This window comes from Phycomyces blakesleeanus (assembly GCF_001638985.1).
Source record: "Phycomyces blakesleeanus NRRL 1555(-) unplaced genomic scaffold PHYBLscaffold_8, whole genome shotgun sequence".
NCBI lineage: Eukaryota > Fungi > Mucoromycota > Mucoromycetes > Mucorales > Phycomycetaceae > Phycomyces > Phycomyces blakesleeanus.
Window position 1 is genome coordinate 452759 of NW_017265141.1, and position 27026 is coordinate 479784.

The 27026-nt window shown below is 32.3% G+C and overlaps 7 protein-coding genes across 7 annotated transcripts; 5 read left to right on the plus strand and 2 right to left on the minus strand.

Annotated features, from left to right (window-relative positions):
- Positions 1–4866: 4866 nt before the first annotated feature.
- On the minus strand, positions 4867–6096 carry PHYBLDRAFT_180946 (hypothetical protein; the record flags this gene model as incomplete). Its single annotated transcript, XM_018438388.1, has 4 exons — positions 4867–5209; positions 5397–5642; positions 5748–5840; positions 5949–6096. The coding sequence occupies 4 exons, from the start codon at positions 6094–6096 to the stop codon at positions 5151–5153; spliced, it is 546 nt and encodes a 181-aa protein (XP_018292791.1). The 3' UTR covers positions 4867–5150.
- A 2375-nt stretch (positions 6097–8471) lies between these two features.
- Positions 8472–9995, plus strand: PHYBLDRAFT_132902 (hypothetical protein). Its single transcript, XM_018429531.1, has 2 exons — positions 8472–8499; positions 8856–9995. The coding sequence occupies exons 1-2, from the start codon at positions 8489–8491 to the stop codon at positions 9598–9600; spliced, it is 756 nt and encodes a 251-aa protein (XP_018292792.1). The 5' UTR covers positions 8472–8488; the 3' UTR covers positions 9601–9995.
- A 4837-nt stretch (positions 9996–14832) lies between these two features.
- PHYBLDRAFT_124133 (glycoside hydrolase family 5 protein) lies at positions 14833–17630 on the plus strand. The gene is made up of 5 exons (XM_018428974.1): positions 14833–15553; positions 15691–15724; positions 15819–16232; positions 16843–17189; positions 17441–17630. The coding sequence occupies exons 1-5, from the start codon at positions 15079–15081 to the stop codon at positions 17542–17544; spliced, it is 1374 nt and encodes a 457-aa protein (XP_018292793.1). The 5' UTR covers positions 14833–15078; the 3' UTR covers positions 17545–17630.
- A 1575-nt stretch (positions 17631–19205) lies between these two features.
- Positions 19206–20327, plus strand: PHYBLDRAFT_132906 (hypothetical protein; the record flags this gene model as incomplete). The annotated part of the gene is made up of 2 exons (XM_018429532.1): positions 19206–19547; positions 19743–20327. The coding sequence occupies 2 exons, from the start codon at positions 19206–19208 to the stop codon at positions 20295–20297; spliced, it is 897 nt and encodes a 298-aa protein (XP_018292794.1). The 3' UTR covers positions 20298–20327.
- A 1703-nt stretch (positions 20328–22030) lies between these two features.
- On the plus strand, positions 22031–23133 carry PHYBLDRAFT_186544 (hypothetical protein). The gene is made up of 2 exons (XM_018439255.1): positions 22031–22299; positions 22598–23133. Exons 1-2 carry the CDS (start codon positions 22131–22133, stop codon positions 22960–22962), a joined length of 534 nt encoding a protein of 177 aa, XP_018292795.1. The 5' UTR covers positions 22031–22130; the 3' UTR covers positions 22963–23133.
- A 468-nt stretch (positions 23134–23601) lies between these two features.
- On the plus strand, positions 23602–24013 carry PHYBLDRAFT_167104 (hypothetical protein; the record flags this gene model as incomplete). Its single annotated transcript, XM_018435564.1, has 2 exons — positions 23602–23698; positions 23751–24013. The coding sequence occupies 2 exons, from the start codon at positions 23602–23604 to the stop codon at positions 24011–24013; spliced, it is 360 nt and encodes a 119-aa protein (XP_018292796.1).
- A 365-nt stretch (positions 24014–24378) lies between these two features.
- PHYBLDRAFT_144122 (hypothetical protein) lies at positions 24379–25678 on the minus strand (the record flags this gene model as incomplete). Its single annotated transcript, XM_018431142.1, has 4 exons — positions 24379–24789; positions 24829–24944; positions 25040–25266; positions 25626–25678. The coding sequence occupies 4 exons, from the start codon at positions 25676–25678 to the stop codon at positions 24379–24381; spliced, it is 807 nt and encodes a 268-aa protein (XP_018292797.1).
- Positions 25679–27026: the final 1348 nt, after the last annotated feature.

Below are 27026 nucleotides of genomic sequence, written 5' to 3' on the forward strand. Positions count from 1 at the left end.
TACTCTTATTCCTAACTACATATCCTTTCATTGTTTACTATTCAGTGTGTGATGCTTCAATTGCCATTTTCTTGCACTTGTCTATTCTTTTTTTTTACCTATTTATTTTTTTAGAAAGGATATTATGTCATAAAGGTAGTAAGAAAAAAAGGAAAAAAAAAGTGGGTTGTGTAAGAAAGGTGAGACTTGTTTGATGCGTAGAAATAAAATGGTGGGCATTACATACATACATATACGCGTATATATATATATATATACTCTCTGTGTGCGTGTATGTTAAAACATGCAATATAGGGGGAAGGAGGATATGTGTACTGATATGAGTAATAGAGTAAGCTTGGAGGTGAAGATACGTTTAATAAATAAATAAATAAAACTGTTATGTTCATCTCAACTTTAACCTAAATATTCTTGTTTTGTTGGTATTTTAGCTTATTATAATATAGATACATATGATACATGAATAAATAGTGAAACAGCGAAATAAATTGCGTTTACACTGTAAGAAATGGCAGGTATTAAACACCGACCTGGCAAAAATCGTTAAAAAAGTGCCACCTGGCAACATTCTTCTGAGCCAATAGAGCTTCAGTATATAGTAATCAGTTTCACCTATTTAAGCAAATCAGATGTGTAGAATAATGAGGTTCAGGTCTTATTTTAACCAATAACGTTGGTAGATAGCTTTTTATTGTTATAATGGTTTTAATGTATATTTAGGGATCAGTATCCTTATTAGGAGGTTACAAACACTCAAATTTATTAAAAAAAATTCATTTTTATTTATTTTTCACATTGAAAATATCGGGGCTAACGAGGTACAATATGCATACAAGTATTTCTACAACTTGTAGCAGTATTTCTAACTAATTAAAAGTCACTTTGTATAAAGCAAGCCGAAAAACTATAACAATAACTGAAAGGCGTTTAACCTATACATAAATAAAAAGAAGAAAGAAAGAAAAAAATTAGTATTTGCATTCTGAAAGAATTTATTTCAAATAGCATACAATTGGTATTGAATGAGCATAAAATAATACAAACCTTTATATTTGATGGTTTCTACACTTTACTCATACTTTCATTTTGGGCATTTATACCTTTAATAGTTTAGAAGATTCGAGCCTAATTATGATCAAAATGAAGTTTGATTAGTAATTTACCATTAAAATCTATTAACATTGATATATTTACCCCAATATTCATATATACATAGCAGCATTATTCTATAACAATATTATTTAGTATAAGAATTACTAAATGTACCATTGATTTTATGATCTTGATTAAAGAAAAGGAAAAAATGTTAGTGTAGTTAAAAAGCACTTGTTGTTTACTTTTGAAAAGAGAAAAATCTAAGCCTCAGTACAATAACTGAATATCAGTATAAAAACATAATAAATTCTGCATCGTTTTTTACTACTTGGATTGCATTGATTGCATTGATTTCATTTATGAATGTTTATACGTCACAGCATGCCTTATAAAGGTGCTTTATTTTCTAAAAAAAAAAAAAAGGGCAGCGTGATATTCAATTATCAATGGTTTTACCGGACCAATAATAAAGATTATGAGTTCTTGACTTCTTAATATAGCTTTAAGAGTCTTCTGTGATAAACTTTTATTTCAATATCAGTATTCATATGCCTAATTAAGCTGCAAACAACCTAAACATGGTAAAGCTTGTAGGAGATTAAAAAAGTTGCCAGGTTTGCCAGGTTTTTTAAGAAAACCTGGCATTTCTTACAGTGTTAGTCTTATTCAAATGCTTATTCATTTATTTAAAGAAATGGTCAATACATAGCTCTTTAAATATGTCAAGGATTTCTTATTAAATAAATTGAAGTTAGATAGAAAGGTTAAAAGATTAAAACGCACCCCAATTTGCAAAGACCTCACAAGCATATGTATGTACATAATACTCCCCCGTCCACATAAGGTTTATGTTGGGCACCAGCAAAAGACTTGAGTACCAATACCAAGGATAAGAAGAATATCAGCCCACCAGTATAATAGTAATCAACACTCAATGTATTTAATGTATGTATTATTGGGTTTAATGTTCTTTATATCTCTATCTGCTATTATTTAATATATATATATAAGATTGAAAGAAGTGAACAGATAGGATGTGGTCTTTAACCACAAACTTAATATACCAAGATACTCTAGACTCTATGCTATACTACATAGTATAATATAATATTTTAACTTTTATTTCCCTGTTCTCCCTTTTGCATATTCTTTCTAACCTTTAGGAGACTTTTGCTTACTTATTTCTGTAGTATCTTTTCTGTAATTTTTGCATGATTCTCTTTTTCTTTCTTTCTTTCTCTAGTGCATAATATCTAATCTCGTACTGATCTACATACGGTAATCAAAAAAACATACGTCTGTGCACAATCCTGATGAGTATAATAGCAAAACTAGCAAAAAAAAAGTGTATATTACTACTATGTTTAAGATAGCCTTTTTTTTTAATAAATTTATATATGTATGTATTATTGCTAGTATTCTTATTAAGATTATATTAACCAATGACTATATATATATCTTTTGATTTGTAATTAGGCTTTTGAATAGTATTTTACTTTCATTTCGTTTTAATTTTTTTTTCTTTTTAAATATATGTATGCATTAAAATTCACGTTGAACTGCATGGTTGTTCTTTATGTAGATTATTTATTGTTGTTACTATTATTACTATTATCACTGTCATCATTTGGAGTCTCACATCGAGACAATAGAGTGAATAAAAACAAAATGTGTGTTTTATGATAGGAACACACAGAATGATTAATTATGCTGATTTAACGAAAGATATGAGCAGCCAGAGAAGATTTAGGTCGTTAAAGACACGGTTTCTTTTATCAAGTGAAGAAACGTTCTGTAGGGTACTGTAGCTGTTCTTGACAAGATCGTGCGCGAATGGAAGCCCGTTTCTTTTTATGAATTCGAGAAGGTATACAATGGCAAAGACAATAGACTTGTTATAAGGTCGATAAATGGGCATTTTTCAAGGGAAAAGAAAAGGAATTTGAGAATAAGAGTATAAAATATGCTTATTTATCTATTTATTTATTTAAATATTTAAATATTTAAATATTTTTTATTTATTAGCGCGTCAGTAATAATAATAATAATAGTAATAATAATATCAAGGTTCTTGTATCAACGAATTGGATGCAAAATTACAAGTAGGTGTGTTTACAATAATCAAATTCGAATCATTTTATTTTTATTTTTCAAAAAAGAAAAGAAAGAGAGAAATAGGGCTAATGCCTAATTAAACTTTTGTTTCTTTATTCCTTTGTTTCTTAATTATCATCATCATTAATATGGCTCTTGTTTTTTCTTTATGTGGAATTTGATGCGATTTATATATCAATTCGTACTCACCGTTTTGTAATCAAAACTTTTGGAGCTGCTTATAAGAAACCTGAAAAGACTACACGGCTGCGTGGATGTGTCTATATGTCTATATGTCTATATGTCTAACGAGCTTTAAATAAATCTACATAATATTCTCTACCAAATTTACATCGTTATTGTGAAATCCCAAGGTCAATTTTCCAATTAATACATTGTCGTTTGAACTTGTTTTTGCCGAGGAAAATCATAATAATGCTAAATTGTCTATTCTACAAGTATTATATTTTGACACACACACACACATATATATATATATACGTATACTTGTATGAATATTTAAATTATTGGGCTAATAGTCATGATTGATAAAATGTACTGCATCACAAGCAAACCCCTTTTTACAATCACATTATAAAGTAAAAGAAAGAATACTTTGCTTAGAGTAAGAAACTTCAACCATCAAAGCTGCCAGATTGATAAATGATCAAACAGTGTATATATAGTGTAATAGTACATATTGTATGATAGATCTTAAAGTAATGTCTTATTGTCATTGCACCTTTTATCAAATCATAAAGATCAATCGATATCTTTGTTTTCTTCTTATTCAAGGAATAGGTTTGGCATACCTTGATTCAAATGATGCATATGCCCATCTTTGAACTGGATACCAAGTTTTGAATACTCGGCTGTGCTACTAGGAATTGGGCAATTTGGTAGCAAACACAGCTAGGTGGCTTTATTCGGGATGTATTTAATGTAATCTGTTTGTCTTTTCGTTTCTTCAGTCCCTATAGCATTAATAGCCAATGAAAGAAATCTAACAAATTAAATATTGCCTTTTCATACACAGAGACACAAAGACACTTTTGTAAACACTAATTCGGAATCTTGTGTCTGTAGTGTATGTATATTTGATCCAAATATACAATTTCGTCAGTGGTATTATAATATGTAAAGATATATTAAATAAGTACTGATGCCAAGTCTTTTTCTTTTCTTTTTAATATTATTATTATTTCTTTTATCATTATCATGATTATGAAATGAAAATCAATTCTGGTCATTTTTCCGCTTATATTTTAATCACTGAATCAAATCTTCCAAAACGTACTTCTTTAATTGTGATACATATAATTACTTTATCGCTTGATCAAAAAAAAAAGAGAAAATATATATATATATATATATATATAGGAAGACTTTGTACACAAGAAGCACTTGTCAAAATTTTATACATATTCCTTCCTAAATGATGTGACTCTGGATATGCAAAGTGACACGAAAGAATGAAGTTGTAGCCTGAGCTGCATAAATCCCTTCCCCCCTCCTTCCCCTCCCCTCTTTCGTTATCCCTATTTCTTGCTTCTACTTTTTTTTTCTTATTATAATAATTTTGGTATATAATATGACATCCAACATAACCCATTCCTGTCACACAAATACATATAGATAGATAGGCAGTTATCTTTAAAGTGTTTTCTTTTTCTTTTTATTTATAAAGGTATTTATTTATATTTATATATATAAATGTTAATTTGTGTATTTATGTGTTTGTGTATTTGTGTAGTATTTAGGTAGATTTGGGTATGGAGGTTTTGTTTGAACATAGTAATCACAAGAAGAAGAAGAAGAAGAAGAAGAAGAAGAAAAAGAAGAGAGCGCGAAAATGAAAAACATTCCTTTCTTGTCCCTTCAATTTTATGTAGCCCAATTTTTTTTTGTTTAATCTTTTTCTTCTTCTTCTTATTTCGTTTTCAGCATCACCATATTCTCGCTTAGCTCTTTCTCTTCAAGTTATCTGACAGCCATTCCAAGCCTTCATAAAGACCATTACCTTTTTTGTTTTGAAAGAAAGAATCGAGAATTAGTCTCTGTCTCTGTCTTTGTCTCTTCCCATTCCCATTCCCATTCCCATACAAATACAAATACACGTATATATATATGTGTGTGTGTGTATAGCACTAGATCTCATCTCTAAAATAAAAAATAAAGTGTATATATTTATATACAGTTCAACTTACCACTTGTTGCGCGGGAAGTTTGGATGTACCAGTGTCTGTTGCGGAGAGAGTGAAGACCAAGCTTATCAGTGACCTCTGCTGCGTTCATAGCGTTGGGAAGATCCTGCTTGTTAGCAAATACAAGCAACAATGCGTCACGGAGTTCGTCTTCATTCAACATGCGTTGAAGTTCGTCACGAGCCTCGGAGATACGGTCACGATCGTTGGAATCAACAACGAAGATGATGCCCTGAGTGTTTTGGAAATCTACAGATAATAACAATTACAATAAGAATAATAATAATAATAATAATAATAATAATAATAATAATAATAAATAGCAGTAGCTATAATAAAGATTTTGCAACTTACAATGTCTCCAGAGAGGACGAATCTTGTCCTGACCTCCGACATCCCAAACGGTGAATGAGATGTTCTTGTACTCCACAGTCTCAACATTGAAACCTTTATTACATCAATTAGTTTTTTTTTATTATTAATTTAGAAATATATAATGTATGTATATAACAGATAAGTCTTTATTTTTTATTTTCATTATATTTTAAAACTTACCTATGGTAGGGATGGTTGTAACAATTTCACCCAACTTCAGCTTGTACAAGATGGTAGTTTTACCGGCGGCATCAAGACCGACCATAAGAATACGCATCTCCTTCTTGCCGAAGAGTTCCTGGAATAACGAGGAGAAACTTATTCCCATTTTTGGTAGATGATTGGTGGAAAGTGTTGAAGGGTAGAAAGAAAGAAAGAGATAAAGAAGTTAGCAAAAGGGCTTGGTTTAATAGTGCTTGTTGTATTATATATTTTTTACTTTAATTTTGGCACCTACTATATATGTACATAATTTCCCCCCTCTCCATCTATCCTATCTATCTATCTATCTATCCATTTGTCTGTCTGTCTTTCACTTGTCTAGCCTTGACTGTCTATCCTCAGCTTCTTTTCTCAGCACAGGACTCAGCTACGTGTTTGTCTACAGCACCAATCAGAATTTATATCGGAGTGCACTAAATACACCACTGTTTCTGAGTGGATAAATCACGCGTAATTTGTCTGTGATGCAGTCTCAATATTATGTTTCCGTTTGAAATAAATTCTATTTTCTATCTTTGGCTTTACTTTGAACATCTCAAGAACCAGTGTTGTGCTTCCACGACCAAAAAAAAAAAGAGTTTAGTAGGTTGCAGTAGAATTAGGGAAATGATACAAGCTTTATTATGATTATGGCATTACTTTGTAAGAATTCTATCAAATTATCACTTGTAACTGGTAATGTACAGATCAACAAATCAAATTACTACAAATTTTCTTTTTCTTTTTGGAAAATAAGGGTCATATCAACGCCCATTCAGTGGGAAAGAAAGAAAAAGAAAACCAAAGAAAGAAATGATGCAAAATATAATCGGCGTTAGGCTTTAAGGATTTGGCTAGGTCAAGTCAACCAGCAGCAGCAGCAGCAAGCAAGCAAAAATTATCAAAACTTCAATATCAGATCAAGCCGGATAATTCCATACAACAAGACAAGATAATATATATACATAAACACACAGAATCTATTGATCTTTAAATTAGTTTGTATTTGCTGTCTTGTTTTCTTTTAACACTATTTCTTTCTATTTTAATCTAATCTAAGTTAATTTCATTTAATTTCATTTCATTTAATTTAATTTAATTTAATTTATATGTTTGTTATAATATAATATACGCTACTTAATGATTTTAAATATCTTTTTATCTTTTATTTTTAAAACTAATGGCGCACAATATATAGTGTGTAATTCATAAGAAATTAAGACTACTATAACACTATCATTTATCTTTTCTTGTAAATCAAAATCCATGCTTTCAAGACTACTGTTATATTTATTAAAATGAGATATAACAATAATGATAATTATAATCTAAGCAAGTACTTTATTGGACCACTTGGAAATATCTCATCCAATAAATTGTGATTTTCTTCATTAAAAATTGTTTCTTGTTTTAGAAATATACTTCCCTATTAAAGAAGTACTGTAATCGGCGTTTAGACAAATAACTCAAAGATGGCAACAAGAGACTACAAATCTTGTTCAAATTTGTAGTCTAATAAAACAGAAACTATAGATATATTGGCCTATGAATTGTGTCAGAGAAAGAGAGAGGCAGAGAGAATGAGCCGCGTGGTCAAGTCTTTTTCTCTTCTTGTGTTCGCAAAAAAATATGCCATAGAGAGAGAAAAGTGGAATTATGGGAGGAGTAATGGTTGTAATACAAGATGAGCAAATAATGATAATGATATCAAAGTGAACAATGCTTTTTTTATCCTACATCTTGGTGACTAGTATTATAGACTACTGAAACTAATATTCTGTGTAGACAGAAGAAATAGTGATCAATTGTGAATGGTGCAATCTGAGATAGCTATCTATATATAAGGGTAGCTTTTAAAAGCTAATAACTTTTGTAAAAATCATTTTAATAATAAACTACTCAGCGTAACTATAGGGTGGAGTAATCTTAATATTTTTGTCGAACAGAATTTCGTGAATTGCTCTAAATAAAAGGTTCTATACCTTCAAAGTTTGGGTGTCCGGGTAGATTTATTACAAAATTTAACTTTTTCAAGAAATTGAAACAGTTTAATGGCTCCAATAGACGGTACTTGAATAGTCTTGCCTAAAATGAAAAGTCATGTGATCCCAAAAGCATCCAATCTTTAGGTTCACAACCTTTTTCCTATAATTATCGGAGGTTAAATAATTATTCCATATATAATAAAAAAATTAAAGAAATTGAAACAAATCCAAGAACATGATACTTATGCCCGATTGCACAGTAAAAATAAAATGTACCGGACAGAGGCAAATCCGGAGAGTCCGGATGATTCGTGACTGCTTCAAGTTTTGAGAAAGTTAAATTTATCATACACCTTTTCTCTTTTTTTTTGAATTAGTTTTCCATGCAAAATACCTCGGTGGCTGGTATCACGTGCTCTACTCCCGGAGTCTATTCCACAAAAAAAAAGTGAAAGGGAAGAAAGACAAAAAAAGAAGTAAAAAAAAAAAAGAAAATTTTCGTTAGCAATCCCCTATCCTTTAACACACCTCATCATGGCCGACAAGTAAGTATAGAATCCTTATTATTTTATTTTATATTTTATTTTATTTTGTGCAGTCTAGAGCAAAGTAGTTTCTGTAGAGAGGGAAACTGTGTAAGGGTTGAGATCGCTTGGATCTGTCAAAGAGGGGGATTCAACTTATTTCAGCAGAAAAAAAAAAAAAAACTTTCCAAATCAACAATAAGATTATATAATTTACTTGAGGAACATGTGGATTACTGCTTCTTGTTTTGTATATACTTATACATTAAGGACATAAATACTTTGAAGATACTGCATTACCATGTGCTCAATATTCAATTAAAGAAATAGTACAGAAAGCTAATTAATGATTTCATTTGATTACTTTTTTTAATTAGCACACCCAACATTGCCAACCCCATCTATGTTCCCGAGAACCTCTTGAAGAAGAGAAAGATCAATGAGAAGAAAGCCATTGAGAATGCACGAAAGCGTGCTGAGGTCCGTAAACAGGGCAAGAAAGATTCCAAGACAGTCTTCAAGCGTATCGATCAGTTTATCCGCACCAACCGAGATCTCGAGCGTGAGACTACCCGTCTTCGCCGCCAGCGTGTAAAGGCCAAGCAGAGTCGTGCTGTGCCTGACGAGAACAAGTTGCTCTTTGTCCTCCGCCACAAGTCCACCCCTACCCTCCACCCCTCTGTCCGCAAAGCATTCCAAAAATTGCGCCTGACAAGTCTCAACACCGGTGTTTTTGTCAAGCTCAACGAAAAGTCTGCACCTATGCTCCAGGCCATTGAGCCCTATGTTGTGTTTGGTGAGCCTACTCTCAAGACAGTCCGTGATTTGTTGATCAAGCGTGGTTATGCAAAGGTCAAGGGAAAGCGCACTGCTATTTCAGACAACGCCATGGTAGAGGAGGCCCTTGGAAAGCAGAACATCATCTGTTTGGAAGATATGATTCACGAGATTGTTAATGTTGGAGAACACTTTGATGCCGTCAACAAGTTCCTCTTCCCATTCAAGCTCTCTAGCCCAGTTAAGGGATGGCGCCAGAGAAGATTGAAGGAGATCATGGACAAGTCAGAAGGTGTTGACCAGGAGGGAGATGATATCAACAAGATGGTAGAGGCCATGAACTAAACGGTGAATAAAGGATCAAAAAAAAAAGGGAAAAGAAGAAGAGGAAGAACAAGAACAACATCAAAAAAAAAGACAAGGGCAATACTTGGGGGGTTTTTTTTTTGGTTTTTTGATTACGATTTTGTTTCGCACTAACAAATCCAAAATCCAATAACTTTGCTTATTTCTTTCATTTTATTTTATTTCGCTTTACTTTTTTTTTTATTATTTTATTATTTTATTTTTATTTTTATTTTTATTTCACTTTATTATACAACTGCATTTCAATAACTCGCTCTGATAAAAATCCCTTCTTTTTCTTTTTTTTTTAAAGAAAAAAATAATAATAAAGCACTATAAGTGAAGCTTTGGTGAATCTTTATAAAGAAAATTCACTTTGCTTTTTTGTACATTCTACATAATCTGGAATCACAAATGCATAATTATTTAATGGGTAATTTGTTGTATTACCAATTGGCTTTATTTTTATTTTTTTCAAGGAGGATTTTTAAAAAAAAAAAAAAAAAAAAATTCAATATCTGTATATTAGAATTCATTATATATGCGTGATCTTTGAGGAATCGATTTGATATTAGATGTTTAAAAAAGAAATGGTGTAATTAATCTTAATAGACTCTCATATATGTATAAATATATATATTATCTGTGTTTCTTAAAACAAGTAGATAGGAAAAAAGAAGAAGAAAATATAGAGAAAGCGAGAAAATGCTAAAATTTACTCCTGAATTTTTTTTTTACAATCTAGTTCCTTTGTTTGATAGATTTTCTTAAATTCGATCAAAACTTACAAAAATGGATTAGATAGGCAAATAGACAAATATATTATCTGTACACTATACATACTACACACCAATAATTTATATATATATATGTATGTATGTATGTATGTATGTATGCATATAGTGTGTCGGGTCTTCTTTTACGTTTACGTTTACTTTCTTCAAGAGTACAGCAGAGGTCTGTGCGTTGTAGAATAGTCAAATAGGAGTTTTATTTCTTTCTCTCTCTCTCTGTATGTACGTAAGTGTGTGTAGGTGTGTAGGTGTAGGTGTAAGTGTAGTTTGAAAGGAAAAAAGGTAGGGGTATAGGGGTGGACGATCATCAGCCTTAAAACCACAAAGATTGTCAATCTAATGCTGACCGATTTCAAAGCAATCGTTTCTGGTGTGTGAAGATCAGGTTTTGTAAGATATATGGGCACTTCTTACTGCATAACCCCACCTTTACCCCTCATCTCTCTACTTATCTCTCTCTCTCCTTCTCTCTCTTTGTACCCCTCTTTCTCTTCCCTTTCCTTTACTTCACTTGAGCTCCCCTTCTTCTATCCTTTTCAAAGTTTGTAAATTGTTATTTATTTATTTATTTATTTATTCAATGATATATATATATTGTTTAGACCGTCTAGACAATCCTGTTTATTTCGGCATTGTCCGGAACGACTTGACACTACTGAGAAAGAAAGAAAGACCTTTAACCCTTTTACTATACATCTACATCGTCATATATCTTTATTTGTAACAATGTAGCTTATATAAATAACAAATAGTATATCTATCAACTTATAGGTACTAATGATGGTTACTCTTAGAAAAGAAAATACAATATATATATATATATATATAGAGTAAATCGACGTCTTTAACAATAGAAAATGATATTGATATTAAAGAAGTTTGTGGTTTTTCCGAACTATCTAGATGTTTCAAGTAAAGAAAGAGGCGAATTTCGAATAGACAGGATGCTAATTCACCAATAGTTTTATGCTTTTCCATTATTGGCTGATCGACACAGTTAATTTAAAAAGATGGTTTGTTTCTTCATTACAAAAAATAAATAAATTAACAAATGAACAAATAAAAGAACAATGAGAGGCTGAAATTGTTATAATATTAACATAATTCTTTTTTTTTTTTTTTACCAAAAAAAGAAAAAGGCTTTGTGGTCCTAATGAAAACTAAATTTCTTATTTTGGTAGCATACAATCGCCACAGATAGTCTGCCACATCTTGTATATACATAATAAAAGTTATTCTGTAGATCTTTAAACAAATTGTGGTTGGGTTGACAATTGCTTCTTATTAAAGTAATGCAAGTGCACGGTTTCTTCTTGTAGAAGAAGCTGCATCGCCACAAAATAATGCAACCTTGGATATAATGCAATTATGTAATGTAGGTTTTTTTTTTTTTAGGAAATGTCGATAGATATATGCTTAGCTGTTTGTCAGGACTTTCTTACATCTTAAATTTAATGTGTATATGTGCTTGTATTGATATACAAATGCTTGTGCTTTAATGTAATGTAATGTAATGTAATTATACGTAGAAAATCAGATAAAATTTCAAGACATTCTGATCAAATGACCTAGTTGGCTCGACTAATTCATTTGCGTAATATTAAGCTACGATCTGTTTGTCAACCAACAATAAACCTGAATACTATTGACAAGACTTGAACTCTCTTCCTTGCTTCTTTGCTTCTTTTCTTTTCTTTCTTTCTTTTGTTCTTTCGTTCGTTCGTTCTTTCTTATTCCGATATTCAGGACCAGGGAGAACATAATTTCCATCGATGGGTTTATATCAACAACTACAGCTATAAAATCAAGATCAGGATCAACAGTTATAAATAAAAATAAAAATAAATAAACGAGTGTCGCGCTTTTATCAAACAGTGGACCTCAAACCAGTTCAAAACCTTGTTTCTCAAAAAGTCTCAAGTGTCCGGATCTAGCGTATTGATATTTATTTATATTATTATTTTATTGCATTTGATTCTCACAAAGTGTCATACAAAAAGGTCTCTGACCATTATTATAATTATAATGCGCGCATTGATTATTTAAAGATTAACATAAAGTGGCTACATAGATAGATAGATCAATAGATCAATAGATCAACAGATCAATGGATAGAGTGGCTATTTTGTATACGGGCTATGTTAATGTTGTATAATCGACACACATTTATATTGTACTCTCACACTATATCGTATATTAAGAATGTTGTTATATATAAATAAATGTCAGGAAATCTGGGAGTGCTCTATCAAACATGAACTCAATAATGTTTCCTTCCAACCCAGTACTATAAAGAAAACAAATGAATACAGATCAAATTATTTGCAGGAGTAAATCAAATGTATAAGTCAGAGTGTGTGTATGTGTGTGTGTGTGTGTGTGTAAATATATATATATATATATATATATATAGAAATTGTGAGTACAGAATAATTAATATGTTGCTCATTTGTAGAAATAATAATTATAATAATGTTAATATTAATGTTGATGATAATGATAATGGTTATAATGTGTTTTATTTGGACAAAGTTTACTTTGATCCGTCAAATTTACCCTTCTTTAGGGCAAAGCTTGTGTACCAAAAAAGGGAAGCCAGAGCAAAATACAGCATTGCAACCCAAGGCAAAGCAAAGCAAAGCAAAGCAAAGCAAAGCAAAGCAAAGCAAAGCTGAAATTGATTCACAGGAGGCAAAAGGGGGCGAGGTTTGTAGAATGGTTACTCAATTCTTATGGATCTGGAATAGAGCCCGATTACCGATAAAAGGTCTAGGAGAAACAAAGGAAGGAAGGAAGGAAGGGGGGGATGAATGTTACTATTTTCTGGTGTGAGTCATGTATTCGATTAGACAGACTCATCCTGAATAAACCGACCTTAATAGGCACATAAAATGAGAGACAAATTTCTGTCATTAAAAGGAGCTTCTTTAGAAGTAAAGGAAACCTTGTTCAATTAGAGATTCCTTATGCACAAAACTCTCTTTTCCTTATTTTTATTTTTCTAAGCTAATGGGTTCACTCGGGTGAGATGGCCCCATCCACTTTTTGTCTAAAATTTCAAAGCACTGGAGATGGCTGTAATGATGTGTGATGTCTACACATTTTTAGTGGAAAAAACATTTATTCTATAATAAATTCTTCCCATTCTCTGTTGAATTTAGTATGGCTTGGTCGGAATGGACATACGAAATAATTATTCAGCAAAGAATTCATCTTATTATTGTAATTATCATTATTATGCTTTGAATATCACAGAAAAACTACAAATCTAACATTAGTGATCATGTACAACTCGAATTAACTAATGAACCCAATTACATAATACAATTTCTTCCATGGAACTGCTCACAATATATTAATATTAATATTAATATCATAATCAACCACAAAGTCAAGAGAGTCAAAGTTCCAAAACAGAAACCCTTAACTGGGAGATTTCCGGGAACCTTTACTGTCTTCCAATTTAACTCTTAATAAAACCGACTAAATATGTGTTACAGTTGATGCTGGTTCCAAATGTCGAAAGATTTAAATGATGATAACAGTTACATTTTCTTGTGACAAGTAGAAATTTCATTCTAGCATAAATGTAGTATGATAGGTAACATAGGTTAGAACCGAGCCTACCCATACTTCCAATCTGCCAAGGCACCTACCTACACACATACACTCCTTTTGTCTAATACTTCCAGACTATGTTAGCTCGACAGCAAAGAACACAAAAAATAAAATAAAGGAGTTGAAGTTCTTATTATTATTATTATTATTATTATTATTATAATAATAATAATTAGTATTGATAAACTTTAAGATCTAGTTGTAGTTTATCGTAAAAGTACAACTGGCCGAAACTTCGGTTTTATGAATTTCACAGGAGACGCTTGCCAAAAGACCAAAGGGAACTTTACAATAACTGTAGCAGTTTTTGTTTAATATTACTTTTAGAAATATAATAATAATAATAATATATTTTATATTTTATATTATTTTCCCCTTTGTATATTGTAAATTGTCTTATTAAGGAGTGAATATCATAAATCAAATATCAAATATCAAATATCAAATATCAGTATCGAATACCAATATCAGTATCAGTATCAGTATCAGTTCTAATAGATCAACTTTTTTTTTTTAAAAAAAAAAAAAAAAGATCTGGACTTTGAAAGGGTTAATTTCTAGTTTGATTTATTTTACTTCTTATTAAGCAACTGTGAGATGTATTACAAAATATTTGGATTCCCAGCGGGGTAGACATACCCCATATAAAATTTCCCAGTGGTATCTGGGAAGATTAATTTTGCTACACCAAGCATGACATCTTTAAGAACTGATAAACCTTGGTAATTATTGGAGAATATCTGATATGTACCGTATTTATTTATTATTGTTATATATATATATAGGCTGTAAAATTGAAATCAACTAAAAAAAAAAGTAGGGAAAAAAAAACAACAACAAGAGCAACAAAAACAACCTACAGCTCTACCTCCACCTCCACATCTTAATCTTCATCTTCATCTTCATTTTCATCTACATATATCTCCACATTCACATATACATCCACCTTCACCTTCACTTTCACCTTAATCTTAATCTTAATCTTAATCTCCTTTTTCTTTTTCTACTTTAGTTCTCTATTTGGGAATCTCAACCCTACTTCTCATATTTCTATTTTTGGTTTCTGATGCGAACAGGGCCTTTTCTTTATTATACTCTTGCCTTATCGGTGGGACTATTGATGGCTGTTGAAGGATCTCCAGCCAGTAACCATGATAGCAGCAAAAACACCGGTGAAAGCCACGACCACAGTCACCATGGGTCTGGTTCTACTGACGAGTTTGTGAAGGTTGACGGCCAGGGGTTCACTCGTCTTGGAAAACCCTATCTTATTGCTGGAGCCAATTACTGGCAAGGCATGAATTTGGGAGCAGACAAGTGCAATGGTGGCGACCGTGATCGTTTGACAAAGGAAATAAAACAAATGGCATCTATGGGTATTAACAATCTCCGTGTCATGGCTGCTTCTGAGGGTCCAGATGACCAGCCCTATCGTATGCGTCCGTCTCTCATGCCAGCTCCAGGAAAATACAACGAAGCCATCTTTGTTGGTTTGGACTATCTTCTGGACACCATGGGTCGTTACAATATGACGGCTGTTAGTAAGTTTAATTTTCTTATTCTTGTTCCTTCAAACAAACAAACAAACAAACAAACCAACATATATACCACGCACATACACAAAGGCCATAGTGGCTAATATAATAGTATTTATTTATTTGTTATATTATATTAATAGTGACATTGAACAACTTTTGGCATTGGAGTGGAGGGTAAGTTTTGGACTGTTGCCATGACTACTACTGTTTTTTATTATTTGGTGTCTGTGTGTTGATGTAAAGTATATCAACTATTTCTTTATTTTAGATTCTCTCAATATATTGCCTGGGTAACCAACAACCAAACCATTCCTTATCCTGACGCAGACGACAAGTGGGGTATATTTACCGACTTTTCGGCACGGTTCTACAACGATAGCAGTGTAAGCCACAAAGCCAATGCGATGTATCAACAGCACATCAAGACAGTCCAGTCTCGCCGCAATACAATCAACGGAAAGCTGTACCGTGAGGATCCTGTGATCATGTCATGGCAGATTGCAAATGAGCCTCAGTTGGGCCCTGCATGGTGGTATAAACAAACTGCCGATGTGATCAAGAAAGGTGCACCCCTTCAACTCACGACGACTGGCATCGAAAGTAAAGTAGACGAATTCGATTTTATGAATGCCCACACACCAGAAAGTGTTGACTATTGCACATGCCATTGCTGGGTTGAAAAGTAAGTTGACAAGCGATTTTATGATTTTATCTGTGTACATTTGTATACAAAATCCCTATTCTCGTTTCCATGTTATACAATAACCATGGATACACACACACACATATATAAGTACATACATTTTTGTCCATAAAATTATTCTTTTTATATATATATTTCTTACCTCCTTTCATCCCCCCCAACTCCCTTCCTCCCCCTCCACACCCCCATTCAAGCTATCATTTTTTCTCTCTCCTTTATTTCCTTCTCTCCTCTCTATCCACCTATTCCCTTTCTTTATTTTTTTTCTCATTTTTTATTTGCCTTTTTTGGCAATATTTCGCATGGTTATTTTTGTACACGCTTTACATCGTAAATACACCCACACCTTCATAATGTGTGCTTGTGCTTGTGTGCACATTATTGGTGATTTACGCGTGTGGAGACGATGAAGAAGACGAAGAAGACGAAGATCGATTGGAATATATTGATTACCTTTGCTTCTGCTTTCATTTTTATTTTTATATTAATTGATTGATTGATTGATTTAATTTGGTTCATTATCTGACATTTATATCTATTTTTATTTTCATTTTCATTTTCATTTTCATTTTCATTTTCATTTTGGTAGCTGGGGTGTCTACAATGCAAGTGATCCCAAGGGCTTGGATAGTGCTCTGGAGTATGTCCATGACTATACGATTTCCAGAGCTGGCTGGGCTGACAAGATCTCAAAGCCGATTGTCATGGAAGAATTTGGCATGGCCCGTGACGCTTGGAAGAACCCTGGCTCGTTAAAGTACAAATATGACCCTTCAACCACCACGAGCCACAAGGACACGTACTACAAAGCAATCTACGACCAAATTTACAGTCTTGCAAAGAACAAGAGCTTTTCGGGATCAAATTTCTGGGCTTACAGTGGTATTGGCCGATCAACAGATCAACCCAACTCGCATGGCATGGTCTGGCTTGGTGGTAAGACAGCTTTTATACTCGGATATGTTCCATTTTTAGTAAATACATCGTGTACACACACACACACAAGCACGCACGCACAATAATTCTCTCTTTCTCTTTCTCTCAATTGCTCGATTGTTCATTAACTCACTAATTGACTCTCGTACCCACACATACGCATATACTTTTATATAATTATTACTATGATTTCTGCTCATTTTTTTTAAAAAATTATTAATCTTCTCCCTTGTTTGAATTATTGTTGATAGATCCACCACACGAACCGAGGGGCTGGTATGGTGTGTATGACAAGGATTCGACAGTTGATGTTATCAAGAACTACTGCAGCAAGATGAAGGAACTTGAGAACTAATCATTTTAATCGATTGTTGACTTATTATCATTGTTATCTTTCTTATCTTTACGAATAAAAAAATTATCAGTTTTATCAATATTATCAATGTCACTGTTACAATTACAATTACAATTAAAATTACAGTTACAGTTATAATTACTATAATTGCTGCCATTATTGTTATTCTAAATATATATATATCAGTTTCTTATGTAACCAATGAAAAAAAAAACTTATCGTTGGTACTAATTTATTGCTTGTCTATTGATCTGTTAATAAGACTTATTTAGTAGATAAAAATACATTTTATATTTATATATAATTTTAATTTTAATTACCAAAATTGAACAAATATCTTGAGAAAAAAAAACAGACAACGGTTGTTATTATATAATGTACACAATAAAAAGGGAGTGGCTACAAGATATAAATATATATTAAAAAGTGTATTGTATCAAAGAAGTATAGATAAAGACATATAGACGCAAAGTACACAAATATGTATAAATACATAAATGTATGTATTTATTTATGTAAAGAGGGAGATTATTGGGGAGGTATAGAAGGCCAAAGTACAAGTAGTGTTTGGTAGTAGAGGATGATAAATCGACGGGTTTATTTTAGAAATATATATATATATATATGTATGTATGTATGTATGTATGTAATAAGCTATAAAAAAAAAGGTTTGTCTAATGTTCGTGTGGTGGTTTATTCCAGATCAAAGGAGTTGTTATCTGTTTGGCTATCTATTGTATAGAGAGAGAGGATCCTTTATTTTAGGTAGTTATGTATTCTCGATTTTAATCCTCATTGTATTATGACATTTAAAAAAGTCATGGTCATGAAGACTTTATTTGAAGTCTGACTTTAAACGATATATTTATACACAAATCATATATGAATATATTAATATCTATATATGTACCTATGTATCTTATGTATCTCTATTAACCTAAACCCCTATTTGAAATAATTAGATATAGCAAAACATTTGAATTTGAATTTGAATTTGAATTTGAATTTGAATTTATATGGGTGTCTGAATACCTATTCTATTCAATGATACTTCTCCTGTTGATCTTCAACCAAAAGAGAGAAAGGAATTTTTTTTATCTATCAAACTCTCTGTGTCTCTCTATTTGACTGGGTATCTTTTTTATTTTATTTTATTTTATTTTATTTTATTTTAGTTTTCCTGATCTTTCTCCTCTAACTCCTACTCTTACAAACTTACAAACTTACACACGCACACACACGCACAAGAATCCCCCCCCGTTTAAACACATTTTAAATATTTCAATAAGTCCTAATATTTTTAAGTTAGTTGTATAGAAATAATTAAATCCAAATAAATAAATAAATCTAAAAAAAAAAAAAAAATCGTATATATAAAAACCGACAATAAGTTTGATTTGCATCTTCTTTAACTTAATTGCTTATCTCAAATCAACAAAACCAACAACTTCAGCTTCAACTTCAACTGCAACTGCAACTGCAACTGCACTAATAATTATAATAAGAACAACAACAACAAATTCAACAATAATAACCATAATATCATCATGACTTCCACACCTATCCAACTATACAACTCCCGTAGTATTCCAAGACCAGTCTTGCCTCCAATATCAACTCAACCTCTTTCTTTCTACGAACCCCAGTCAATGCCAATCTCAATGCCATCACCGCCTTCTACACCCCGTCAAACCGTTCAGGAAACACTTTCATCCCAGTACCTTCGAAACCGTCGTTTAGCACCCGACTTTCTTGAAAAGTATGCGCTCGGTCAGGAACTCGGCAGCGGTGGATTTGGCTTTGTTCTGTCTGCATACGAACGCTATACCGGGATCGAGCGTGCAGTCAAGTTTATCTTCCGTGACAAAGTGCCGGCCAGTGCCTGGATTAGAGATCGCCAGATGGGTCCCATCCCAATGGAAATCTATGTGCTCAAGCATGTTCGCCATCCTAATATGATCCAATATATCGACTCTTATCAGGATGACAGCTTCTTCTATCTTGTCATGGAACTCCATGGCAGTGAGTGGGCCCCAACCACTAATACCAACATGAACAATATATCATCAATTGCCAACCCAATGATGACACCCCCAACAACACCACCAGCATCATTTGCTCACTCACCCACCTTCTCGCATCACTCTGACGACTCTAGTATCCTCTCATTTGACTCTGCTGGCGTAGCAGGATATCAGCCAGATGCCATCTTTGGCCGTCGCTCGTCTTGTGATCTATTTGAGTGCATTGAGCAGCATCAGAACTTTGATGAGCCTCTAGCAAAGAACATCTTCCGACAGATTGCAAGCTGTGTGGCACAACTGGACAAACTGGGAATCTGCCACCGGGACATCAAAGACGAGAATATTGTGATTGACAGAAACTACCAGGTCAAGCTGATTGATTTCGGTTCGGCCGTGATCCTGCCTCGTCACTATGGAGATAACAGACCGTGCTTGTTCACAAAGTTCTATGGAACTGTATCCTTTGCATCTCCCGAAATCCTACAATGCCAGCCGTATCTTGCCGAGCCTGCCGAGGTCTGGTCCCTTGGCGTGCTTCTTTACACAATTCTGTTTGGCGAGGTTCCCTTCCATGGCCCCCACATGACACTCACCGGTCGATTTGCTCAACCCAAGATCAATGTATCAGAGAAATGCATGCATTTGGTTAAGTCTATGCTTGAAATATCACCCGCAAAACGACCCTCGATCCACCAAATCCTTACCCACCCATGGCTCGCAGACTTCTAAGCAACCAGACCACCAACTCGATACACCCACAAAAAAAATTATAAAGAAACAAGACCAAAAAATGCCACCATTATTATCATCTTCATTTTCATCATCTGCATCAGCATCAGCATCAGCATAATCGACAATAACAAAAGACTTTTTTTTGCAACATTCACTCAACAACAACAACAACAACAAGAACAAAAAATCACATACTCACGATACACCACAAGCACAACAAAAATTCAATGACAAACCAAAGCAAACCCCACAACAAGCATTTCTTTCTTTTTTTTCTTTATTGATTTTTGCTATTACTATTACTACTACTATTACTACTACTATTATTATTATTAATAACTTGGGATCTTCCTTAATTCTTCTTCACATATTATTATTATTATTATTGTCGCATGTTTCATTATCTTTCACTGTTTTTTTTTTAAGCTTCATCGTATTTTGCTTTCTGATCTTCCTTTTCTTTTCTTTTTAATATTCAGCACTCAAAAAAAATACACCCTTTCACTTAAAAAAGTAAGTAATCTTTTATTTTATTATTATATTTTTATGAACATTTCCCTTTTTTTTATATATATATATTTATTTATTTATTTCATTTCAATTCAATTCATTTCATCCACATTTCATTTTCATCTCTCACATATTCAACCTTCACTTTCACTACCAAAAAGCTCTCACAAAACACACACACACACACATATTTTTGCATATTTTCTTTATACTTTCATGACCTTATTAATCTCTCCTCCTCTTCCTCCTCTTCCTCCTCCTCTTCATTTTTCTCCTCTTCCTCCCTCTTTTATATATATATATATTACTACTACTGTTATTATTTTAACACAAAAAAAATCCCAAAAACAAAACCTATGTTTCATTTCTATCATTTTTCATTTCATTTCATTTCATTTTATCTTATCTTATTTTACTATTAATCTGTTTTCTCCTTATTTATCATTTATCATTTACCCGTACATATATTTCAATTTCAATTTCAATTTTACAATTACCACTTACTTATTTTATTCACACCAAGCATTCAAGTCTTTATTACCATCACTATTACTATTATTTTTGCATCCAAGGATATTGAAATCCTTGGCTTTTTTTTTCTTATTTTTTATTTTTATTATACATACATGTATGCACCACACTCTCACGCACTCTCACTCCTCCCATTCTCACATACAACACTCTCACACATACTCTCATATTCAACTTTATCTGATTATGCATGCTTGCACGCATTTACAGAAAATAAAATCATATTTATATATTTTCTTAATAATATTTTTAATTTTAATTTTAATTTTAATTATAATTATAATTTTAATTTTAATAATAATAAAAAAAAAAACAAACACACTCACTCACTCACACTCATAAAGCTATCTCATTTTCAATATATGTCTGTCTACTTAAAAAAAAACTATATATGTTACATAAATACATAAATCATTCTGAATCCTTTTTTATATTTATTTATTTATTTGCTTATTACTAATACTATCATTATCACTATAAATCAATGATTGGCTGAGTCAGCAATCTCGAATTTAGTTCAGAACAAAGACAGAAAAGAAAAAAAAAAAGAAGAAAGATAGTCATTAAACAGCAGTCACGACCTCCCCCTTCCCCTTCCCCCATCTATCTATCTATCTGGCTATCTACTATATAATATATATATCTTTGCTGTCAATTTTATTTTATTTATTTATTTTTACCCACCTGCGCAACCAACCAACGAACGAACCTGTCACTTTTATTAAACATCCTCTCTCTCCCTCTTTATATATATATATATATATACTCTTTTGTTAAATTAATAATATCATGTCATTTGGAACAAAGGAAGGAAAAGACACAGTCTTGTTCGTCGACAAGGAATACGTCGAAAGCCAAACTCCCGTTGAACCCGTTAAGCCCGTCGATACCCCAGAAGAGAATGATCAGGCAGCAGCATACGATCCCGAAACCGGTGAAATCAACTGGGATTGCCCATGTGAGTTTCTCTCTTTAATTTTTTTTATTTTATTATTGTACCTTTGTAACAACTTTATAATTATATATCTTTGCTTTCGTTTGGTATATAATTATGTGTCAATTTATGCCTTAATTACCAAAACCAACAATAATAATGTTAAATAATAAAATCTGTATGCTCGCATGTGGAATTAAACACTAAAACCAAAAAAAAAAATTATTATATATATATATATATATATATATATATGCAATTATAATAATAATCAAAATAATAAAATATATATATTCTTTTCTTTTTCTATTAAAAAAAAAAGGTTTGGGTGGTATGGCAAATGGCCCTTGTGGTGATGACTTCAAGGCTGCATTCAGTTGCTTTGTCTACTCCGAGGCTGAACCAAAGGGTGTCGATTGCGTAGAAAAGTTCAAGAACATGCAGGACTGTTTCCGTAGACATCCTGACGTTTACGGCGATGAAATCGATGACGACGACGACGAAAAAGAAGAACAGGGCAAGCCAGAGTCTGTTGGTGAAAAGGTTGTCGAAAAGGCTGTTGAAAAGGTCGAAGAAGAGTCGACTCCTGTTGCTGCTACTGATTCTGCTACTACTGTCAGTCCTTCTTCTGTCCTGGAAGAATCAGAGTCTCAATCAACAATGTCCTGGATTTCTTCATGGTTCTAAAAAAAAAAAAAAAAAAAAAGTTATTATTATTACATGTATTGATTTTTTCCCCTGTTTTTCTTTCTTAAAAAAAAGCGCAAAAAATATCGCGCATTGTTTTTCTTTTAAGAAGAGAAGAAAAAAAAAACTCATAAAAAAATTTAGAAGAATAAAAGTTATAAATTTAATTTCATTACTAGATCATTAATTATTAAGGGGAATTCAAAGGGCTTGACTATTCCTCAAACTTTCAATTCTCATAATTCTGGGCTTTAATAGTCAAAATGATTGGCTAGTATTAATCTAAAATATAAATAATCTCGACTTGTAAAAAAGTGTACGTAGGGGGTACTCAGTCAAGTTGCTCGAGCAATTTTTAAGTTCAGAGCTCAATATTATTGGACTATAATTGTAATAGCGAAAAGCAAAAAACGTAGGGGGTACTCAGTCAAGTTGTTCGAACAACTTTTAAATTCAGAAAACAATATTATTGGGCTAAAAGTGTAATAGCGACGAACAAAAAACGTACGGCTCTCTGACTGGCTGAATCGTTACTTTTTTTTTTATATGCAACATAAAAATGTTTTTATTTTTCTTCTTAATAAATCATAGAATAAATTATTAATAAATTAATATAACACTATTTTCTCTCAATATTATATGCAAAAATACATTGCAAAGCAACAAACAATTGATACCTTGAAGAAATCGCGTGAAATCAGTGAATTTATCGCGAAGAAAGAAAAAAAAAACACTGGTAGAGCCTTTATCAGCAAGTTCATACGAGCTTATTAAAGGTATTTTAAAAGTCATCGACGAGGAAGTTAATGTAAAATTGGAGCAGATGGCTACGCTGAAGGAGCTTGAACAAACTCTTCAAGCCAATAGATACATACACAAGGGTGGCAATGTATTGCCAGATCTTGAGTCAAAGGAAAGAACACTTGGCTTCCTCGAGAACCTAGATGCAGATGGGCTCAAAGAAGAAATCAAAATGTGCAAAAGCTTATTCTATAAATGCTATAGAAATCTACGAATTTTGTGCGAATTTTGTACTTTTGCCTTTTGGTGACCTCAACTACAAGATTTTATCATTAGCGAAGACTCGCATAAGATTTTGTTTGAACAACCTTACTGAGTACCTTCATATATATATATATGTTTTAGACGATCGTGATGAATTGGAATTTTAATTCATTTTTATGGTAGTGTAAGAAAAATAACCTCCCCTCCTCAGTATCTACTTTTCCCTATTATTGAGATACTAACCCTAAATCAACCCTAAATACCTTTAGGGTATAACAAAACAAATCAAATAAAAAAAAATCAAAAGCCCTCTGAATATTTATTTAATACAAAATGACACATATAAATATATATATATATATATATATATATATTAAAAACGCTTGTTAATAAGGAGATATAGACATTTAATTAAAGCATTTTACTCAAGTGGTTTGCGATCTGCTCTTTGGATAGTCCCGAATCCTCCAACTTCTGCATGTACTGAATCTTGGTCTGTAAAAGATTGTTCTCCACTATTTTAGCTTCGATTTCCAACCTTTTATTTTCGATCAGAATATTGTCATCGTGTACAGCCTTCTGGTGATCCATCCGACTCTGGTGTATTTTCATTTGTTCACACAGCTGTCTCTCATTAAACTCCTTTTCATATTTGAGTTTCTGTTGCATATAATCAGAATTTCGATGATTCGCTCTGGTCGGCTCTTCTATGATCTCGAGAATTCTCGGTTCTACAGTTCTTCGAGCACGTTTTGGAGGTCTTTGGGGATTTTGAGAAAGTGCAAAAAACTCTTTGGACCACAAATAGTTGTTCAGTGCCTTCTGTTCCGCCATTCTATTATGTCTAGTCAACTAATCCACCTGAGCACCCTCAATGCCATTGCAATTAGACATTGAGAATGAAGATGTAATTAATGGGCTGCTACCCATTACACCCTTGAGATCATAGTAATAACGGAATTTAAATTTTACATTCCCTTCAAACAGTAGCAGAAAACCGGAAAGGAAGAGTCATAAGTTAGAAGATTTTCTCTCTCTGTCGCTAATATATAAATTAAGTTTATAAGCATACTTTCAAATTCCTTAATAGCTTCATCTTCAGACAGGCCGTCTTCGTGTAGATCGTCCAACATCCTTTGCTTTACTCCATTGACATAATTACTGGTTTTTCTGAACTTGTCATGCAAGTACTGGATCTTGTCACGAATGCTACTGTTGCTCCGGTTGGTAATGCCATTCTCGAACATGATCGCTTTGATCTCGGAGCAAAGAGCTGCTTTAGTCTTGCCTCCGGGACCACTACATTCCCAGCAATTGTAGTTTGCTTCTTCAACAAGCCAGTTGACAATAATTTGAAGAGACGATGGATTATCACCAACATTATCACATTTTCAGGTTTTGTATTTTCTGCAGCTATTGAGGACTATATACTGTTATATTAGTATATGATGCTATAATTGTAAAGGTAGGTTATATAGATGTATATGTCTGTGTATATCCATACAGTTTTGAGAACTCATATTTTTGAAAGATAAAAAGTATAAATGGAAGAGATATTTTATTTAAAGAAATATTTTTTTGCTGTTAGTCCACCATATATAGTTAAATGTCAGGTTAATTCAATCATATAAGCGCTGCGTCATATGTAAGGTGCTAACGGGATGGGAATGCATAGTGAAGAAGCGCAATCGATAGCAGAATAATCTTCCATTTTTAGAAGTATATTTTCAAAAATAGAATAATAGCTTTAAAGACCGAAACATTCTCCCTGCGAGAGACCATATATATTTATAAGTAATATTTAGACGGAGAATATTTTCTTTGAGAAAATAAAATATTACGTGTTTCAAAACTACAAGTATTCTTATTAGGGGGTACTCAATCGTGAACCTGCGAACAATTGGTGTGGACAGACTAAAAGTTCAAAAAAAGTGCAAAAAAAGGGTAAAACAACTTCATCCAGAACTTAGTCAATCAGACTAATTTATGACTGTCCATACCGTTTTTTTTAAAAAAAAGTTCAGAATTAGTTCAAAATACATATTAGATAAAATTGTGCATAATCCCGTCTCTGTCATTAAGTGAGAACCTTTTATTGCGAGTTTTTCTAGACCTCTCATCATATGGGATATCTTCTCCATAAAAAAATTCTTCTCTTCTCAATCTTAGTGGCAATGGAAGACAACTAGCTAATTAGAGTCGATTAAAAAATTTGCCCTTTTTTTGCCCTTTTTTTGAACCTCCAAAAAAAAGGGCAAAAAAGGGGTAAAATTAATTAAAACTCTCGCCCAATGATATGACTTAAAGTTTTGCTCTTTTTTTACCCTTTTTTGAACTTTTAGTCTGTCCACACCAAATATTAAAACTACAAAAACATATTATTGGACATAAATTACTTTAGTGATGCGAAAAAGAATTGTACGAATCTATAAGGGGTACTCAAAATAAAAATGTACGGATGTTTCAAATTTATTTTATTAGTCAATGATCTCAAGGCATGATTGAGGACTGCAGGATGCAAAGCTACGAATTTAATACGATTGGTGTAGACAGACTAAAAGGTTCAAATGGCTCTGACTGGTTAGGTTATTCTTCCATTGCCACTTGGGTTGAGAAGAAGACCATAATTTTTGATGGAAGAGATGGTACTATGTCCACTTCATTTCTATCTAATATGTATTTAAACTAATTTTGAACATCTTTTTTTTTCTTTTGAACTTTTTAGCACGTCCACACTAATTGTTCTTTCGTTTATGATTGAGTACCCTCATAACTTTCTAATAATTTTTAACCTTTTTTTTTAAAAAAAAAAAAAAAAGACAATCCCCACATTTCATACTAGATAAAGAATAAAATACAGTAAAGCACAATTGTAAGTCGCATGATTCGAGAAAATAAGGTGCATTTTTGGGATAAAATCTTTTCACAGCTTTTTTTATATATTTAAACAAAAAGTTGAGTATGCATTATAAAAAAAGAATAGTGTCAGAATGTTTAATGGGTTAATAGCCTAAGAGTGGTTTTCTGTGCGGTTTTTTTTGGGGAAAAAAAAGTTGGCT

What these genes read in the sequence shown, in the direction of transcription:
- PHYBLDRAFT_124133 (XM_018428974.1), top strand. Translation starts at nt 15,079, where the DNA reads ATGCGAACAGGGCCTTTTCTTTATTATACTCTTGCCTTATCGGTGGGA. An exon ending in TGCCATTGCTGGGTTGAAAA is followed by an intron (nt 16,233 to 16,842) that starts GTAAGTTGACAA and finishes TCATTTTGGTAG; the next exon opens with CTGGGGTGTCTACAATGCAA. An exon ending in TGGCATGGTCTGGCTTGGTG is followed by an intron (nt 17,190 to 17,440) that starts GTAAGACAGCTT and finishes TATTGTTGATAG; the next exon opens with ATCCACCACACGAACCGAGG.
- PHYBLDRAFT_186544 (XM_018439255.1), top strand. Translation starts at nt 22,131, where the DNA reads ATGTCATTTGGAACAAAGGAAGGAAAAGACACAGTCTTGTTCGTCGAC. An exon ending in AATCAACTGGGATTGCCCAT is followed by an intron (nt 22,300 to 22,597) that starts GTGAGTTTCTCT and finishes TAAAAAAAAAAG; the next exon opens with GTTTGGGTGGTATGGCAAAT.